The 18,280-nt window shown below is 44.5% G+C and overlaps 1 protein-coding gene across 2 annotated transcripts in view; it reads left to right on the forward strand.

Annotated features, from left to right (window-relative positions):
- Nucleotides 1–18,280, forward strand: part of WDR86 (WD repeat domain 86) — a 43,390-nt gene extending 25,110 nt beyond the window's left edge. The window contains exons 5-7 of one of the 2 annotated variants that reach the window (XM_038392359.2): nt 9,339–9,474; nt 15,736–15,839; nt 16,091–18,280. In XM_038392359.2, the coding sequence (XP_038248287.1) occupies nt 9,339–9,474; nt 15,736–15,839; nt 16,091–16,309 (459 nt within the window). In that variant the 3' untranslated portion in view covers nt 16,310–18,280. The remainder of the gene's footprint in view (nt 1–9,338; nt 9,475–15,735; nt 15,840–16,090) is intronic. The other variant, XM_038392362.2, reaches the window with a different exon arrangement.

Consider the following 18,280-nt stretch of genomic DNA (forward strand, 5'->3'; position numbering starts at 1 on the left):
TGTTATAATTCTTGACGTCTGATTTGTGTCCATTCATTCTTTTACGTAGGGACTGTCCAGTTTGGCCAATGTACATGGCAGAGGGGCATTGCTGGCACATATCACATTGGTAGATGCGCAGGTGAACGAGCCTCTGATAGTGTGGCTGATGTGATTAGGCCCTATGATGGCATCCCCTGAATAGATACGTGGACAGAGTTGACAACGGGCTTTGTTGCAAGGATAGGTTCCTGGGTTAGTGATTCTGTTGTGTGGGTGTGTGGTTGCTGGTGAGTATTTGCTTCAGGTTGGGGGGCTGTCTGTAAGCAAGGACTAGCCTGTCTCCCAAGATCTGTGAGAGTGATGGGTCGTCTTCAGGATAGGTTGTAGATCCTTGATGATGTGTTGGAGAGGTTTTAGTTGGGGGCTGAAGGTGATGGCTAGTGACGTTCTGTTATTTTCTTTGTTGGGCCTGTCCTGTAGTAGGTGACTTCTGGCTCTGTCAATCTGTTTCTTCACTTCAGCAGGTGGGTATTGTAGTTGTAAGAATGCTTGATAGAGATCTTGTAGGTGTTTATCTCTGTCTGAGGGGTTGGAGCAAATGCGGTTATATCATAGAGCTTGGCTGTAGACAGTGGATCGTGTGGTGTGATCTGGGTGAAACCTGGAGGCATGTAGGTAGGAATAGCGGTCAGTAGGTTTCTGGTATAGGGTGGTGTTTATGTGACCATTGCTTATTAGCACCATAGTGTCCAGGAAGTGGATCTCTTGTGTGGACTGGTCCAGGCTGAGGTTGATGGTGGGATGGAAATTGTTGAAATCATGGTGGAATTCCTCAAGGGCTTCTTTTCCATGGGTCCAGATGATGAAGATGTCATCAATGTAGCGCAAGTAGAGTAGGGGCATTAGGGGACGAGAGCTGATGCCCCCCTCACCCCCCACTGTTCCTCAGACGTTCTTGTCAACTGCTGGAAATGGCCCACCTTGATTGTCACTACAAAAGATTTTCTTCTCCCTCCCGACCGCTCTCCTGCTGGTAATAGCTCATCTTAAGTGATCATTCTCCTTACAGTGTGTATGGTAACACCCATTGTTTCATGTTCTCTGTGTATATAAATCTCCCCACTGTATTTTCCACTGAATATATCCGATGAAGTGAGCTGTGGCGCACGAAAGCTTATGCTCAAATAAATTTGTTAGTCTCTAAGGTGCCACAAGTACTCCTTTTCTTTTTGCGAATACAGACTAACACGACTGCTGCTCTGAAACCTGAATAGAGAAGTGTTGTTTACCCTTTCCCACAATATGCAAACCAAGGATCATCCAATGAAATTAATAGGCCGCAGGTTTAATACAAACAAGAGGAAATGTTTTTTCACACAATTAGCCTGTGGAACTCATGGCCATGGATGTTGTGATTAGAACATAGATTCATAGATACTAAGGTCAGAAGGGACCATTCTGATCATCTAGTCCGATCTCCTGCACAGCGCAGGCCACAGAATCTCACCCACCCACTCCTATGAAAAACCTCACCTATGTCTGAGCTATTGAAGTCCTTAAATCATGGTTTAAAGACTTCAAGGAGCAGAGAAGCCTCCCTCAAGTCACATGTTCTGGGTTAGAAAAAGAACTAGATAAGTTCATTGATGATAGGTCCATTAATGGGTATTATCCAAGATGGTCAGGGATTCAACCCCATGCTTGAGGTGACCCTAAACTTCTGGCTGACGGAAGCCAGAACTGAAAGATGGGTGGATCGCTCCAAAATTACCCTGTTGTGTATACTTTCCCTGAGCTTTGGTGCTGGCTACTGTTGGAGATGGGATACTGGACTAGATAGACCAGTGGGTCTGACTAGTGTGGAATCTCCTATGGTCTTCTGAAAACATAGGTTAGTAGAACAAAGTTATGGAGTTTGGGATTTAGCTTGGAAGCCAGAGGGGAATATTCCTATTGTGGTGAAAAGTGCAACATGACCACAAACAGGCAAGGACTTAGCTTTGGGTCTCTTCCAAAATATGGCACCTTTAGTAGGACCAGTCCCCCTTAAAGATGTATTGAATTTTAGAACTCAAGGGGTGGAGGAGTGCCCCCTACTAAATTGTCACCTGCACTCCATTTCCTGACCTAATGTGATCACAAGAGGAGGAGCGACTTGTCCAGTTGTTAACTGGATTTGAAATATTCTTAAATCTTGTAATTTGCCTTAGTATTTATTTTATAACTAGTCAGGTGATCCACATATAAATCAGTGTAATGTACTTTTGTACAATACCTGAGGGGTACTAGAGAAGCGTAGTTTCAGCACCAATCCAAGAGATCAAGCTGCAGTGGAGGAGTTGGACTGTTTGTTTTTTTTCTGAGAATCCAGCCAGCATAACTATAGTCTGATTGTCAGAAAACAACCTCTTGTCTGCAGAGGTTTTTTTTGTTCATTAAAATGAATGTGGTTGGAAAAGGATCTGTAAAGGCCAGCTCAGCTGAAAGCTCATATAGTTGGACTTCAGGAGTTGGTCCCATTAGTGATTCTGAATTTAACAAGCTCAGTTTAAATGAGTCTCCTGCGAAAAAGTTTGGAGAATGCAGCCCACTGATGTGGTGAGTAAGCAGATAATTGGGAATTTGGTAGGCGAAGAGACACAGGAGTGACTGGGAATACATGTGGATGCACTGACACCAATAATATTTGTCCAGATCTGATTGGAGGGCTGAGATGTGAACTTGTTCTCCTCTGGCAGAAATGTACCTGTGAGAGGAAAGTACATGTCTATGAGCCTTGGCATAAGTACCAGCCAGGCAGTTGTACTGCAGATATTTTTGACCGTCATACAAAGAGAAGGGAAATCTTAAGCTGCTGTGCATATTCAGATCCACCAAACTGCTGAACATTAAGCCATTACTGACCTCTTCAGTCTTGAGAGCTGCCTGGATGAGAACATTGTTGTTCATGTATTGTTTGTAGTAAAGTAGTGTCTTAGAGACCCCAACCAAGAGCAGGGCCACCCCAAAGATGACCTCACCATAGCTAAAGTGGTAATAATTTTACCATTATGATCTGTTTTACTCCTGCCCTAATTTTGCTAGTACTAAACTGGTCTGCCTGAAATTTCTCATGCAATAGTATATCTAAAATGGTGTGGCCTGTATGCTCAAATTTGTTTTATTCATCTGTCCTAGGTGAGAGCTAGAGTTTCAGCTAGCAAAGAGTGCAGAGGAGAGGCCTCTCTCAGCAATAGGGCGAGTGAACGGGTTGGAGTTCTGGCCAGCTATGCAGTGATAGCCACTCCATATAATTCATTTGTAAATAAGGCTTTAAAACCAGGCAGCTGGTTGCCATCTCCTTTTTTTTTTTTTAGCTAACTAGTTTTCAAATGTTTATACCTCTTTGAATTAGGCACTTCAGTGTCCACTTTTCTCATTGATATCAGAGCTGAAATCCCAGCCTGTGTTCTCTAATCTATTAGAAGTCTCCTTGGTTTGCCATGCTTTTCCCCGACAGGAGCTCTCTTGGGAAATTGACCAAAGCGAACAAAGCTTCTCCAAAGTCAGCTAAGAAAAGTACAGCTCTGAAGATATCACTGCTTCTCCAGGCAGTGGCAGATTAGAATTTGTAATTGTATCTTCTGATCACTTATAAATCAGGAGCTGACAGACCTGGGTATATTTAAAAAAGGTGTTGTGTAAAGTTTCTCTTTTTTTCCCTTCTCCCACCTAAATTATGGGAAATTAATTTGCACTCTTGTCAGTATAAGACATCTGTATCTTTGTAATGAAACAAATATAAATTAAAAATTAGATTATATGACATTTTAAAGTGAAGACCTAATTAGGATTTTGTGTACTTGATATGCATTGTATGATATAGACTATTTCAAGCCTGAGACTGCAGTCATTTTTCCATTTCAGTAGCCAAATGAATTTTTTAGGAGATTGCCTAAAGTATTTTATTCCATATTTTATATCCTGGAAACAAATTTTACTCTGAAAAACAAATGGGTGAGGCCTTACTAAACTAGAAAGTTCACTAGCGTGACCAGACGGCAAGTGTGAAAAATCGGGACGGGGGTGGGAGGGAATAGGTGCCTATATAAGAAAAAGCTCCAAATATTGGGACTGTCCCTGTAAAATAGGGCATCTGGTCACCCTAAAGTTCACTCTTTGGTCTGTACGGTTTGTTTTTGTATGAAAATAGAAAATAGGAACAGGATTGGATAAGTCAAGAGTTGGTAATGGTATATGGAGTCTTTCACATCTAGGAAGAATGGCCTAGTGGTTAGGGTGCTAGCCTGAGACTTGAGACCCACATTCAATTCCCTGCTTCACCATAAACTTCCTGTATGATCTTGGGCAAATCATTTAATTTTTCTTCCCTAATTCCTCATCTATAAATTGGGGATATTATTAATTCCTTGCCTCATAGGAGTGTTGAGAGACACTCAGATAGTAAAGGGATGGGTGCCACACAAGTACTATAGGTAGATCTAGATTGTGATGGGATGTATCCCCAGGGTGAAGCCTGGAAACTGTTGGAACTGCTGTGTTCCCCTAACTATTCAGCTGGGTTGGCCTCTCCCCATGCTCTGCTGGTGACACACAGCCAGTCCCTCTGGGCCCTGTTATCACCCAACACGACAGCAGGTGGCACCACACACACAACTAAGTTACCTGAGTGCTTTACCTAAGCCACTCATGGACCAACAATGGAGGCACCAGCCAATTTCCCAGCTCTCCAGCATTGCACCCCTATTGGAGCATATACCCAGAATTATACCATCTTGCACTGCACAGGGATTGTATGGTGCAAGCTCATTAATTATTCTGTCCCCGCCCTGCTGTGGGGAAGATATGCTCCAGCATTTGTTAACAGAGCTAAGATTCCCAAACACTTCACTCAAAAACACCCTGGTTAAGATAAAACATAAAACAGGTTTATTAACTACAGAAAGATAGATTTTAAGTTATTATAAGTGATAGCAAACAGATCAAAGCAGCTTACCTAGGAAATCAAACAATCACAATCTAAGTCTCATACAAACTAGACAGGATTTGAATAAGCAATATCTCACCCTGACTGAAGGTACAAGCAGTCTTACAGATTCTTGATGTGCCAGCTGCATCTGCTTGGCAGCCTGGGTTCCCCTCCCCCTTTCAAAGTCCTTTGTCTTCCGTAGGTTCTTTCAGGTGTTGAGTTGTGGGGGAGTGAAGACAAATCAAGATGTCACTCCCCGTATTTTATAGTTTCTTCCAGTTTGCTGGAAAGTCTATAAATGTGAAAGGGGGTGGGGTGGGAGGAAGGAAGGGATTTGCCTCCATTGGCCAAACATTCTCCATTGTCTCCGTGCTCCCTGGGAGGAGGCTTCCTCATACAGAGTTCCTGTGTTAGTGGATTCTTCCCTTGATGGGTGTTGATGACAGCAATTAAGACTGTCTGTCTACTCCATTGTTGTACATGAAAGGCTAGTTTGGGGTATTTCCAGCTTCACATCATATTTTAGTAACTCACACATAGCAAGATTTCATAACTTCACATGCAATGATAGCACATACAATCCAACAAGATATTGATGTTTAGCAGATCCAGACTTTTAGAATACCTCTCATGGCATACTTTGTACAAAACATCTCATAATTACATCACCATGGTAAATACGGGGTGCTTTGGGGTGCAGAGTGCCACATAGGTTACAGCTTCAAATCCAGTGGGAGCTAAATTAGACGAAGGTTTTTAACCATCAGAGGAGTGAAGTTTTGGAATAGCCTTCCAAGGGAAGCAGTGGGGGCAAAAGATCTATCTGGCTTTAAGATTCTACTCGATAAGTTTATGGAGGAGATGGTATGATGGGATAATATAATTTTGGTAAGTAATTGATCTTTAAGTATTCAGGGTAAATAGGCCTAATCCCCTGAGATGGGATATTAGATGGATGGGATCTGAGTTACCCAGGAAAGAATTTTCTGTAGTATCTGGCTGGTGAATCTTGCCCATATGCTCAGGGTTTAGCTGATCGCCATATTTGGGGTCGGGAAGGAATTTTCCTCCAGGGCAGATTGGAGAGGCCCTGGAGGTTTTTCGCCTTCCTCTGTAGAATGGGGCATGGTTGACTTGAGGGAGACTTCTCTGCTCCTTGAAGTCTTTAAACCATGATTTAAGGACTTCAATAGCTCAGACATGGGTGAGGTTTTTCATAGGAGTGGGTGGGTGAGATTCTGTGGCCTGCGCTGTGCAGGAGGTCGGACTAAATGATCAGAATGGTCCCTTCTGACCTTAGTATCTATGAATCTATGTTGTGGTTAAGGACTGGGACTCGAGAGATTTGTTCCTGATTCGGCCACAGACTTCCTGAGTGACCTTTGGCAAAAAAATATTTAACATGTTGATACTTCAGTTCTCCAGTCTGTAAAATGAGGCTGATAATACTTTCTTATATCAAATGGGTAATATGGGTCTAATTTCATTAAGTTGGTGTGATGTCCATACACTGTAGTTGTGAACAGCATAGAAAAGCCTATCAATCAGTACAACTGGTACCCTTCTTGTTACAGAGGCTACAGGCTGAATAAAGACTAAACTAGAGTTCACAAAGACTCTTAGAGTTCATCCCTTCATGTCACAGCTAGGACTGTTCAGGGAAAGTTTTCACTGCTGTTACACTGTGGGTTCCATTGACTAGCCAGCTAAGCCCCCTTCATTTGCCACATTGTATTTCTTACAGATAAATAAAGATGGAGAGCAAACCAGGGCACGTAGCTGTTATTTTGTTTGACTTAAATGTTTTCATACCCGCTTAAATGGAGAGCTCAAGCACTATAACCTAATGTACCGTTAATGCAGAGTGGCATGTACCTGTAAGAGACTGTAACTTAGTATTCGTTCTTGTTGAGTAGATTCTGCCTCTTGTAAGATGTTTGGAACAGAAATACCATGAGTTGGCCAAGAACAATCCAGCAGGATCCCAACTCCAGCCAACCTTTTCCAATTAGCAGTGGAATGTGACAATATTTTCGATGCCCACTTAGGTTGGGTTTTAAGGTTAGGGGTCAGATTAGCTCTGTCTATTTGTGTAGCTCAAACTCTGTTTATATAGCAGGTCACCCCGTCGTTTCCCTTCTTGAGATGTAATAGTAGTGCCGCTGCTGATGCATCAGAAATTTAATGAGATGTGAAATTTCAAACTACTAGTTTTTGGGCAATTGTGTGTTTTTATGAGCTTCTGAGACATGGCCTTGGAAGAGGTCCTGTGTACCAAGTTCTGCCTGCGGCGAGTTGCATGAGCACAGTTACTCTTGAATTTGGTGGGGTTTGTGCATGTGTCTTCAAGGGCATCTTTGTCCTTTTCTGTGTGAGTTTGTCACATTACTCTCGTCCAGTGCAGTACAGCCCCATCATAAACACTTTAAGTATCTTTCGTTAGAGGTTCTCATAATACTGTACAAGCAGTAAAGATGTGATTCACCCCTATGCTACAGAGCTGACTAAGGACACTACATGGGATTTTGGGCAGGAAGAAAATCAAATTTATCTGCAAAATCCAGAGGTGAGCAAAGGGGCGAAGCCACATGGAGTGTTATGTGTGTGGGAGGGGGAGAGGTGTTTTAAATAACTTACTTTATGGTGAAGGAATGGGTGATTTTATAGGAATAGAGACATGGCCTAAAAGTGAAGTCCGTGTCAAGCTGGTTTAGTACATATCTTGCAGTCAGTCTCTCTGCAGGACTCCCCTTGACATCAGAGAGAATTTGATAAGACAAGGGGTTATCTTCTGGACAGGGCTTAAATTCTCAGAGTATTTCCCAGAGCCCCCGACCCCCATTCCTCATGGGAGGCACCCAGGGGCTTGGGGCTTCAGCCCCACAAGAGGTGCTATGTGGACCTCCTGAAGCCAGCTTACAGTCCCCCAGTTGGGAACTAACAGCATCAGACCGGAGTCAAGTTTTGAAAATATTTACCGGTGCTCTGTTCCAGTCAGCTCCAGCTGAATTTAAGCCATGCTTCTGGACATCACAGCCTTTAAACCTGTGGGCTCATAGGGAAAATAAGCCATTATTCCTTGTGCAAGTTCTGTTTTTCTTCCGATCACCACCTGTTTCTCCCTTTTCTTTACATATTTAAATCAGTCCCAAGGTGGTTCCTACCAGCCCTTAAAAACCTGATATGTGATTACCCTGGCACCTGAATTGGAACTTTTGGTAAGAGAAATTTCTTTTTTTTCATGTAGCACCAGCTGCATGCTTGACGCTTTACAGACAAGCGCCCAGCCAGAGTCCTTGTTCTGAAGAATTTACAATCTTAGTATTTTAATGATGCCTGTTTTGTCTTGGTTTATTTCCTTATCTGTATGTTAGAAGAACTCAGTGAAATCTTTCCCATATTAGGGAAGGATGATGACAGGAAGGATGGCCTTGTGGCTAAGGCACTGGACTATGACTCAGGAAATCTGGGTTTAATTCACAGCTGTGCCACAGACTTGCTACATGATCTTGCACAAGCCACTTAAACTACCTTTCCTTCTGTTTCCCATCTGTCTGGTGGAGGTAACTCTTCCCTTTTCCTGCCCTTCCTGTCTTGTCCGTGTAGACTGTAAGGGATTGTCTCTTACCACGTGTATTTACAGTGACTAGCACAATGAAGTCCTGATCTCAGCTGAAGCCTCTAGGCAGTATTGCTGTAATACAAATAATATTGGAAACTCTTTTAATTGCTACATTGCTAAGATAATTTATGAAACACTTCTAGGATTCTGTCTGAAAACAGCTTTTTAAAAAATGTTATTGCATCATTGAACAATACTGGAAACACACATCCAAAACAGTTACAAAGAAAACACAGTATTTCAAAACACAGACCTTGACCGTTGTTATCCCATTAGCCTCTGACTTGTTTTTTTTAAATTTGCCTTTTTGTTACTTAGGATTTGTTCTTTGACGTTTTTTTTTATTTGAAATTTGTGATCTCATAACGTATTTCCCAATTGTTTTTAGTCTAGTGCTTTTATAAACTGACAAACTAGTCCAAACTCTCTACTATTGCAAGTGGATGCAGCTCCATAAACTTCAAGACACATGTGCCCACTTTCACCAAAAGAGAATCTGGCCCTTAATCTCTCCCTCGTTTGAAATTTGGAAACCATTTTTATGGCCCAGCAGCCCCATGAGGGATGTGGCTGTGCAAAGAATACAGGATCAGGCAATTCTGTTTCAGCTCTGAGAGAGAGAACTGTTTTGCTTAAACCCCCCTCTAAAAGCTATTTGCTTTTTTTTTCAGTTGGAAGATGTGACTGAGGATGAATCACTTGAGTGCAGTTCTCTGAATTTTCCCAGGAGGCTATTCCCGATGTTCTTTTCTTTTTCCCCCTCAGCTGGTGAATCGATACTTGTATTCGGGGAGTGCAGACAAGACGGTGAAGTGCTGGTTAGCAGACACTGGGGAACAAGTCCAAACATACAAGACTCACAAACACAGCGTTAGCACTTTGAAATACCATGCAGGAATCTGTAAGTTTCCGTTCCACAAATTTTGTCTCATTTTCCCTGCTATTTATGGATGTTTTTCCTTTGATTAAAAGTGAATATTAAAGGTAACATTATAGCTGTGAGGAGTGAGATCTTGTGAAATCTTGACTGACTCTTCCTCCTGCTCTAGTGCTACCAGATTCAGCACCAAAGTATGGCGCTCACTCTGCTGGTGAGCAGTTGCTGAGAGCACCTTCACTTCTCCCAAGCAGAACATTAGTGCAGGTGCATGCAGCTGCTTCTACTCCCTGGCTGCAGCAGGAGCCTTTTATTTCTGCACACCTCAAAGTATATCTGGATGGGTTGGAAATGTGGCTGGGTTCTGACCTCATGTTCATCAGCTAGCACTAGAGCCAGTGGCGTAGCTAGGTGGAGTGAACAGGGACAGTGGACATAAAAAAAGGTGCCACCCGCTGTACTTACCCGCTGGCACTGAAGGCCCCCGCCGCCGAAGTGCCGCTGAGGAGCTGGAGCGCGTGAAGGCCCCCACTGAGCCGGAGTGCGTGGAGGCCCACGCCACCGAAGTGCCGCTGAGGAGCCGGAGTGTGTGAAGGCCCCCGCCGAGCCAGAGTGCATGAAGGCCCCCGCCGCCGAAGACCTGGAGTGCCGCCTGGTGAGTATAAATTAAAAAGGCGGCACTTAGAATCATAGAATCATAGAATATCAGGGTTGGAAGGGACCCCAGAAGGTCATCTAGTCCAACCCCCTGCTCAAAGCAGGACCAAGTCCCAGTTAAATCATCCCAGCCAGGGCTTTGTCAAGCCTGACCTTAAAAACCTCTAAGGAAGGAGATTCTACCACCTCCCTAGGTAACGCATTCCAGTGTTTCACCACCCTCTTAGTGAAAAAGTTTTTCCTAATATCCAATCTAAACCTCCCCCATTGCAACTTGAGACCATTACTCCTCGTTCTGTCATCTGCTACCATTGAGAACAGTCTAGAGCCATCCTCTTTGAAACCCCCTTTCAGGTAGTTGAAAGCAGCTATCAAATCCCCCCTCATTCTTCTCTTCTGCAGACTAAACAATCCCAGCTCCCTCAGCCTCTCCTCATAAGTCATGTGCTCTAGACCCCTAATCATTTTTGTTGCCCTTCGTTGTACTCTTTCCAATTTATCCACATCCTTCCTGTAGTGTGGGGCCCAAAACTGGACACAGTACTCCAGATGAGGCCTCACCAGTGTCGAATAGAGGGGAACGATCACGTCCCTCGATCTGCTCGCTATGCCCCTACTTATACATCCCAAAATGCCATTGGCCTTCTTGGCAACAAGGGCACACTGCTGACTCATATCCAGCTTCTCGTCCACTGTCACCCCTAGGTCCTTTTCCGCAGAACTGCTGCCGAGCCATTCGGTCCCTAGTCTGTAGCGGTGCATTGGATTCTTCCATCCTAAGTGCAGGACCCTGCACTTATCCTTATTGAACCTCATTAGATTTCTTTTGGCCCAATCCTCCAATTTGTCTAGGTCCTTCTGTATCCTATCCCTCCCCTCCAGCGTATCTACCACTCCTCCCAGTTTAGTATCATCCGCAAATTTGCTGAGAGTGCAATCCACACCATCCTCCAGATCATTTATGAAGATATTGAACAAAACGGGCCCCAGGACCGACCCCTGGGGCACTCCACTTGACACCGGCTGCCAACTAGACATGGAGCCATTGATCACTACCCGTTGAGCCCGACAATCTAGCCAGCTTTCTACCCACCTTATAGTGCATTCATCCAGCCCATACTTCCTTAACTTGCTGACAAGAATGCTGTGGGAGACCGTGTCAAAAGCTTTGCTAAAGTCAAGAAACAATACATCCACTGCTTTCCCTTCATCCACAGAACCAGTAATCTCATCATAAAAGGCGATTAGATTAGTCAGGCATGACCTTCCCTTGGTGAATCCATGCTGACTGTTCCTGATCACTTTCCTCTCCTCTAAGTGCTTCAGGATTGATTCTTTGAGGACCTGCTCCATGATTTTTCCAGGGACTGAGGTGAGGCTGACCGGCCTGTAGTTCCCAGGATCCTCCTTCTTCCCTTTTTTAAAGATGGGCACTACATTAGCCTTTTTCCAGTCATCCGGGACTTCCCCCGTTCGCCACGAGTTTTCAAAGATAATGGCCAAGGGCTCTGCAATCACAGCCGCCAATTCCTTCAGCACTCTCACTTGTGCTCAGAGGCGGAGTGGCTGCTCCCCCAGCTTCTCCCCTGGCTACGCTACTGACTGAGCATGCAGGTATAGCAAGATATTGGGTTTGTGTAATGTACAATTTATTGTTCTCAAACTAAAATGTACATCTTTGAAACTTGGCTCCTTCCCCTTCCAAAACATTGTCTACTTTGTCCTGAAAGCTACAACTCCTATTCAGATCCTCATAATCTCCCTTACTGATTCCTGCAAATAACTAATGTCTTGTGCCTATGAACCCCATCAAGGCCTCGTTGTGCTAGGTACTACAAACAATGAAGATGGTTCCCGCCTCAGAGAGTTTACAGCCTAGACTTCTCACCATATCCTCGCCGCTCTCTGAATCCCTTTGTTGGCTATCTCTTCCAGCATGGCTCATTTACGCTTTTTGTTCTTGGCTTCAGGATCATGTATAACGCTGATCCTAGATAGTTATCACCCTGAGCAGTGATGAGCTGCCAAAATCTGAAGAACCAATTCCTTCAGTCGCTCTGGGTCTTCGGCGGTGGGTCCTTCACTTGCTACGGGTCTTCGACAGCACTGAAGACCTAGAGCGAGCGAAGGACCTGCCGCCAAAGTGCCGCCGAAGACTCGGAGCGCCGCTGGGTGAGTAAAAATTAAAAAGGGATTCTCAGCCAGGGGGAGCCTCCCCAGCTGGGAGCTCAGGTGGGCCGGACAGGACGGTCCTGCGGGCTGGATGTGGCCCATGGGCCGGAATCTGCCCACCCCTTTAACAACCGGTTCTAAACCGGCTTCAAAATTTAACAACCAGTTCACGCAAACAGATGCGAACCGGCTCCATTTACGGAACAACGGCTCCGGCTGTGGTGTGCTATTTGCCCAATAAATGTCTCCATACCTTCTTGCATACAGGAAACATGGAAGAAATGCCCTTCCTGAGCCAATCCACAAGGCCACTGCTCTCTCTTCAGCTCCCTCTTCCACATCTGCCTCAATTAGGATACCTGAAAATAACTCTAACTGCATTGTTGTAGGGTAATTTGGAACTAATGATCCATTCATGTAGGTGAAAAGGCAGTACAATGGCAGGTGAAATGAACTGTTGACAAGTAGAAGGTAATGCACATTGGAAAGAATAATATGAGCTACTCAGACATACAGATCATGGGTAAACAATGATTAGCTGACATGATGCTGAATATGGTTTTCCTTGGTCCACACTGGCTGCTTGGTCATGATCAGAATCAAGTAAGCTAACTTGATTTCATAGTTGTTCTGGGGCACTTAAAAAGTGTTCATGTAGACAAGCCCAGAGGCATTATACTGAATTATATACACTATATATCACTACAAAAGGTCCCCTTCCCCACTCTTCTGCTGGTAATAGCTCACCTTTCCTTATCACTCTTGTTACAGTCTGTATGGTAACACCCACTGTTTTATGGTCTCTGTGTATATAAAATCCCTCCACTATATTTTTCACTGCATGCATCCGATGAAGTGAGCTGTAGCTCACGAAAGCTTATGCTCTAATAAATTTGTTAGTCTCTAAGGTGCCACAAGTACTCCTTTTCTTTTTATATACACTGCTTTTCTGATGCACTATTGTAACTCCTACTTCCTGTTGGGGAGGAGGACAGGAGGGGTGAAAGGGTGGGAGGTTTTTCTTTGTTTAATGAGAGCATGAGAAAAACTAAAGTCTCAAAACAATTCTCGCTCTGTAGCTCAGCTGGGAAATCAATTGACATTGGCTCCCTTGAAAGATTACACACAGTTCAAATAAAACTTTCCAAGCTGCTACCCCAGTATTGCCAGATTTTGCACACTTTGCCATCTTTCCTTTCATCCCCTTCTCTTTCCATAGCACTCCACACTCTGTGACTAAGCAGTCAGCATTGATATAGTTAGCCAGACCTGGGAGAAACATGTGACAGAGGTGTTCACAAGGGTATTATTAGCTTTTAATATAATAATAAAAGCTAAAAGGATTTGACGAGAGACAGCTGACTTGTCCCATTTGGGAAATAGAACATCAAGTGGGCATGAAGAACATTAGGGACCTGTTTGGGCAGAATAAACACACTGTTTTAACCTTGTAAAAGAGAAACTGCCCCCTTATAACCAGTAATTTGTTTACAATATGATTTGTTATGGTAGCACCTAGAGGCCCCAGTAGAGATAAGAGCCTCACTGCGCTCAGCACTGTACACATGCATAGTCAGAGGCGATGCCTGCTCCAGAGAGCTTACAGCTGAAAAAAGACAAGCCAGACAAAGTATTATTTTTGCAGATGGGGAACAGAGAAAAAAAATCAATTTGCCCAAGGTCACACAGGAAGTCCACAGCAGAGCTGGGAATTGAATCCAAGTCTCTTCGAGGCCAGGCTAGCATCCTAACCACGCAACCATGCATCATCTTCTCTTTGCCTCTGTAACTACCACAGATTATTAAAACTGATTTTTTTCAGTGCAATTTCTCTTTCACGGGTTATGCTTGTGTTTCTCTCTTACATTTTTGGGCTTGGACAATGAAAATGAATTTAGTCAACTCAGATGTCTGTGCTGCAGTTTTTGTGTTGCAAACATTGCCAGGGAATCTTGTTTAAGAACTGCTCCTTCCACTGAATTTTAACCCCTTCTTCTCCACCCCCCCACCACCCCCCATAAAAGGGGTTTCTATTGGGTTTGTAGGTAGGTATGGATACAAATTTATTTATATACAAGCTAAATGTTGGATGAACTTGCTTTGACATTGCCCTTTTGAAGCTCTGTTATACAAATAATCTCTTTAAATGCAAAATGACAGTTCACAGGGAAATAAAGGATACCTGTCGAAAGGCAAATCCTGAAAGAAAGAGTGAACTAAAATGTACTCGCTAAGAGCAATGCAGTTGCTGATCCAGCCTGCCCTTGCTTAATTTGAGATCTGCAAAGCTTGTGCCACTAGATGTACAGTGACAGGTTGCTTGGTGTACCAGTAAATAATACTGAACTACCACGTTTGTCCATTTCCTCTCTTTCAGTAGTCAATCAATGCCTTGTCATCTGTTTTGAGGGATGAGGCGGCTGGAGACAGAATGTGAATCCTTGGATGCCCTTCTGTTTCACAAAACTTTCCACACTGGCAGTTTATGATGAGGCATGATCCTCAGCTACACTAAATCCAGGTAGCACCACTGAAGTTCAATGGAACTCTGCTGACTCTCATTAGCTGAGGGTCTGGCCCCACATCATCTAACCCTGCTCAGAGCAAGCCTATATTTCATGGTGATTAAAACATCAGTGGCTACTGGTGCATTGTCTACACTACTCTGCTGATGGAGCTCCAGAGTGCTTAGCAATGGTGGGAAAGACCATAGAAATGTAGGACTAGAAGGAACCATGCATAGAGGCTGGACAAGGTATGATCTAGGCCATCCCTGACAAGTGTTTATCTCACCTGTTCTTAAAAACCTCCACTAATGGAGACTCTACAACTACCCTACGTAATTTGTTCCAGTAGTGCTTAACTACCCTTAAAGTTAGGAAGCTTTTCCTAATGTGTGACCTAAATCTCCCTTATTGCAATTTAAGCCCATTGCTTCTTATCCTGTCCTCAATGGTTAAGGAGAACAATTTATCATGCTTCTCTTTATAATAGCCTTTTACATACTTGAAGACTGTTATGTCCATCCCCCCCGTCTTCTCTTCTCCAGACTGGAAAAAAAAATGGGTTTGTTTAATCTTTCCTCATAGGTCATGTTTTCTTGACCTTTTATCATTTTTGTTGCTCTCCTCTGGACTTTCTCCAATTTGTCCATATCTTTCCTGAAGAGTGGTGCTCAGAACTGGCTGTAGTACTCCAGTTGAGGCCTTATCAGTGCTGAGTAGAGTGGAAGAATTCTTGTGTCTGGCTTACAAGCCTCCTGCTAATACATCCCAGAATGACCCTTCTCTCATTTACACAGGACTAAATTGGGAGCAACCTTACTGGTGTCCATGACACTAAACTGGTATGAGCAAGTGGAGAATGGGGCCCAAAAAATGTTTTCCTCGAATAACTGATCCTTTATGATGGATCACATGGCTATCCTCAAAAGACCTCATTGCTCCTTTGTGTTAGTGTTTACAGGAAGTGGTGATGCCAGCGCTCGAGCTTTCAATTCAAAGACAGGAGTCCTGCAGAGGGTTTTCCGAGGACACAAGTTCATCATCAACTGCATTCAGGTGAGGAGGGGATTTTACTTTGAAAAACTCAACATCCCAATCAGCAAGTTTTAGTTTAGATTTCTCCATATGTTCTGTGGAAACTGACATGGCCAGTTACCTGGGCATTAGAAATATTGGAATGCCATGTGCTATGACTTGCAGTGGGGAATTGGGCCTTAAATGTAAAGGACTAAACCTCCAAGCTGTATTTTGATTGTGGTGACTCTGAAATGTGCAGTATGGGATTAAGTATGACCCTATTGTTCCAGATTCACAATGAATTATTGTACACAGCTTCCCATGATGGCACGCTAAGAATCTGGGATGTACAAGGAATCTGCAAGCGAAACAAGCATCGCCTGAAGAAGGAGCGGTCTGTCCCGGGCAAGAGCTCTCAGAAGGGAAGCCTGTTTCGTCTTTTCAATAACAGAGTTGGCTGCACAATGCAACAGGAGAATGGGGAACTTGAGGCTGTTGAATTAATGTGATTGCCTGGAACAAACTTTCTGAGCCATCTGCTGTGCCACTGGGTGCAGATAAGCCAGACCTTGGAAAGGGGTGGGAAATTACATTGCCCAAAGTGCTCAATCAAGAGTTCACATTTCTTGTGAATCATGAAACTACTCTCTTCAGACTATTACTGATGTCTCATAGCATCTCACAGTATATTGTAATGGAAAGTAAACTTACATGGATGACTTACAGATCAGGGGCAATATAGGGTCAGGAGCCATTGTGGAAAGCAGTCCATGAGATATGCCTTCCCCTGTATTTTTGTTTGTAATTATAATTTGTATTTAAGTTTCCTTTTCCCAGTTCCTCCCTGTACAGTGGTATTTGACCCCACTGCTGCATCATGCTGGTCCCTGACAGGAGGAGAGGCAGGAATAAGTAATAAGCCAATAGGCTCCCTCCCCTTCTTATTGCCTGTTACAACACACTGCGATGGAGCAGAATGTGCAAGCGAAGGCTGCCTTGCAGGATGACTCTGAATTGAATTTTCTCAGCTCCCTTTGAGGTAATAATGTCCTTGCCTCTCGCTGATCCGAGTGACTTTAATGTAGAAGAGTTTAGCTGAGGTACACAGATGCCTGAAGTCTCTCTGGGGCTTGAGCTTACAGCAACAGAACAGAGATTTAAATGGGCTTTAAAAAACTCCAGCAAACGATCAACCTGAACTTCAGGCCAGTTCCTCCCCATACAGCTCGAGTGGGAGAGCAGGATGGCAGTGGGTATCCCTGGTGGGGAGAGGGCCTTGTTTCCTTGTTGTGGGGCTTGGAAAGCAGGTCAACAGGTTTCAGGGATGCTGGTTTTGAAGGATGTGATGGAGGGAGGTTGAGTGAATGCAGCCACCCAGTAGCTCACTGGCGTCCCTGCAGGCCCTGGGCTCCCTTCACATCTTATGAACCTGGCAGCGGTGCTGCCCACTCCATGACAGGTGCCATAGGAGCCAGACAAAAGCTAGAGAGTGCCTGGAGCCCATAGAGGCTTTGAAATGAAGAGCACGGGAATGCAGAAGGGTGTTACCATGGAAGAGGGCGGGGACCTGTTGGAAAGGAGGTGGTGGTGTGTAAAGATCTAGAGTGAATTTGCTCGAGGCCACCTAAGTGTGCCTGAAGGAAAGGGATGCAGTAGGTTTGGAAAAGCATCTGAATCAGTGGTTCTCAACCTGTTTATGCGGCCCACAGTGTGTTATGTGGGCTGCAAGTTGAGAACGACAGTGCCCCACCCAAACTGCCCACAGTCCCCTATGCCCAGCACCCGTGCCCAGAGCAGAGCCAGGAATGGTGCCCTGGCTGTGGGCCGGGCAGCAGCTGGACCTGGCCCCCACCATGTGGGGCTGGGTAGCAGCCGGGACCCGAGTGTTGCTGTGTGGGGCCGGGCAGCTGGGAGCACTGGCACTGGGCCAGGAGCTGAGCGGGCCAGCAGCCAGCACCTGAGAAGGGGGGCCAGGAGTGGAGCCCCACCTGAAATCTGGGGTTCTGCAGCACCCTGGTAAACCCCTAGCTCCCAGGGCCCCCCACATCCTCACTGCCCAGAGGGGCCCCCCCCCCACCAAACCTATCCACAGACCCACTCACAAGCTCCCTGCTGGCAGGAGTGCTCCAGCAAGCTGTAAGACTCTGTCTCCTGCTCAGCCAGACCAAAGCAGCAAATTTTGAATTTTTTTTAGCACACAGCTGTGCGCTAATTGGGCCGAAGGTTGAGAATTGCTGATCTAAATTTAGGGGTGGTGCACTCATCTCGTTCACTGCTCCTTGATAATCACTGAGCCATAAATATTCAAGTGTCCTTATATATTTTTTGTCGATATAGCACACTTTGTAGAATCAATGAAACAGATATTTAACCATGTGTTTTTATTTTTGTGGCTTTATTTATTCTGTATTGTGGCGGATAAATGCTGTAATACTCTGTGAGTGGGTAATAAACACATGGCATCTATAGATGAAACTGAA

Source organism: Dermochelys coriacea, chromosome 2, assembly GCF_009764565.3.
Source record: "Dermochelys coriacea isolate rDerCor1 chromosome 2, rDerCor1.pri.v4, whole genome shotgun sequence".
In the NCBI taxonomy this organism is placed as follows: Eukaryota; Metazoa; Chordata; order Testudines; family Dermochelyidae; genus Dermochelys; species Dermochelys coriacea.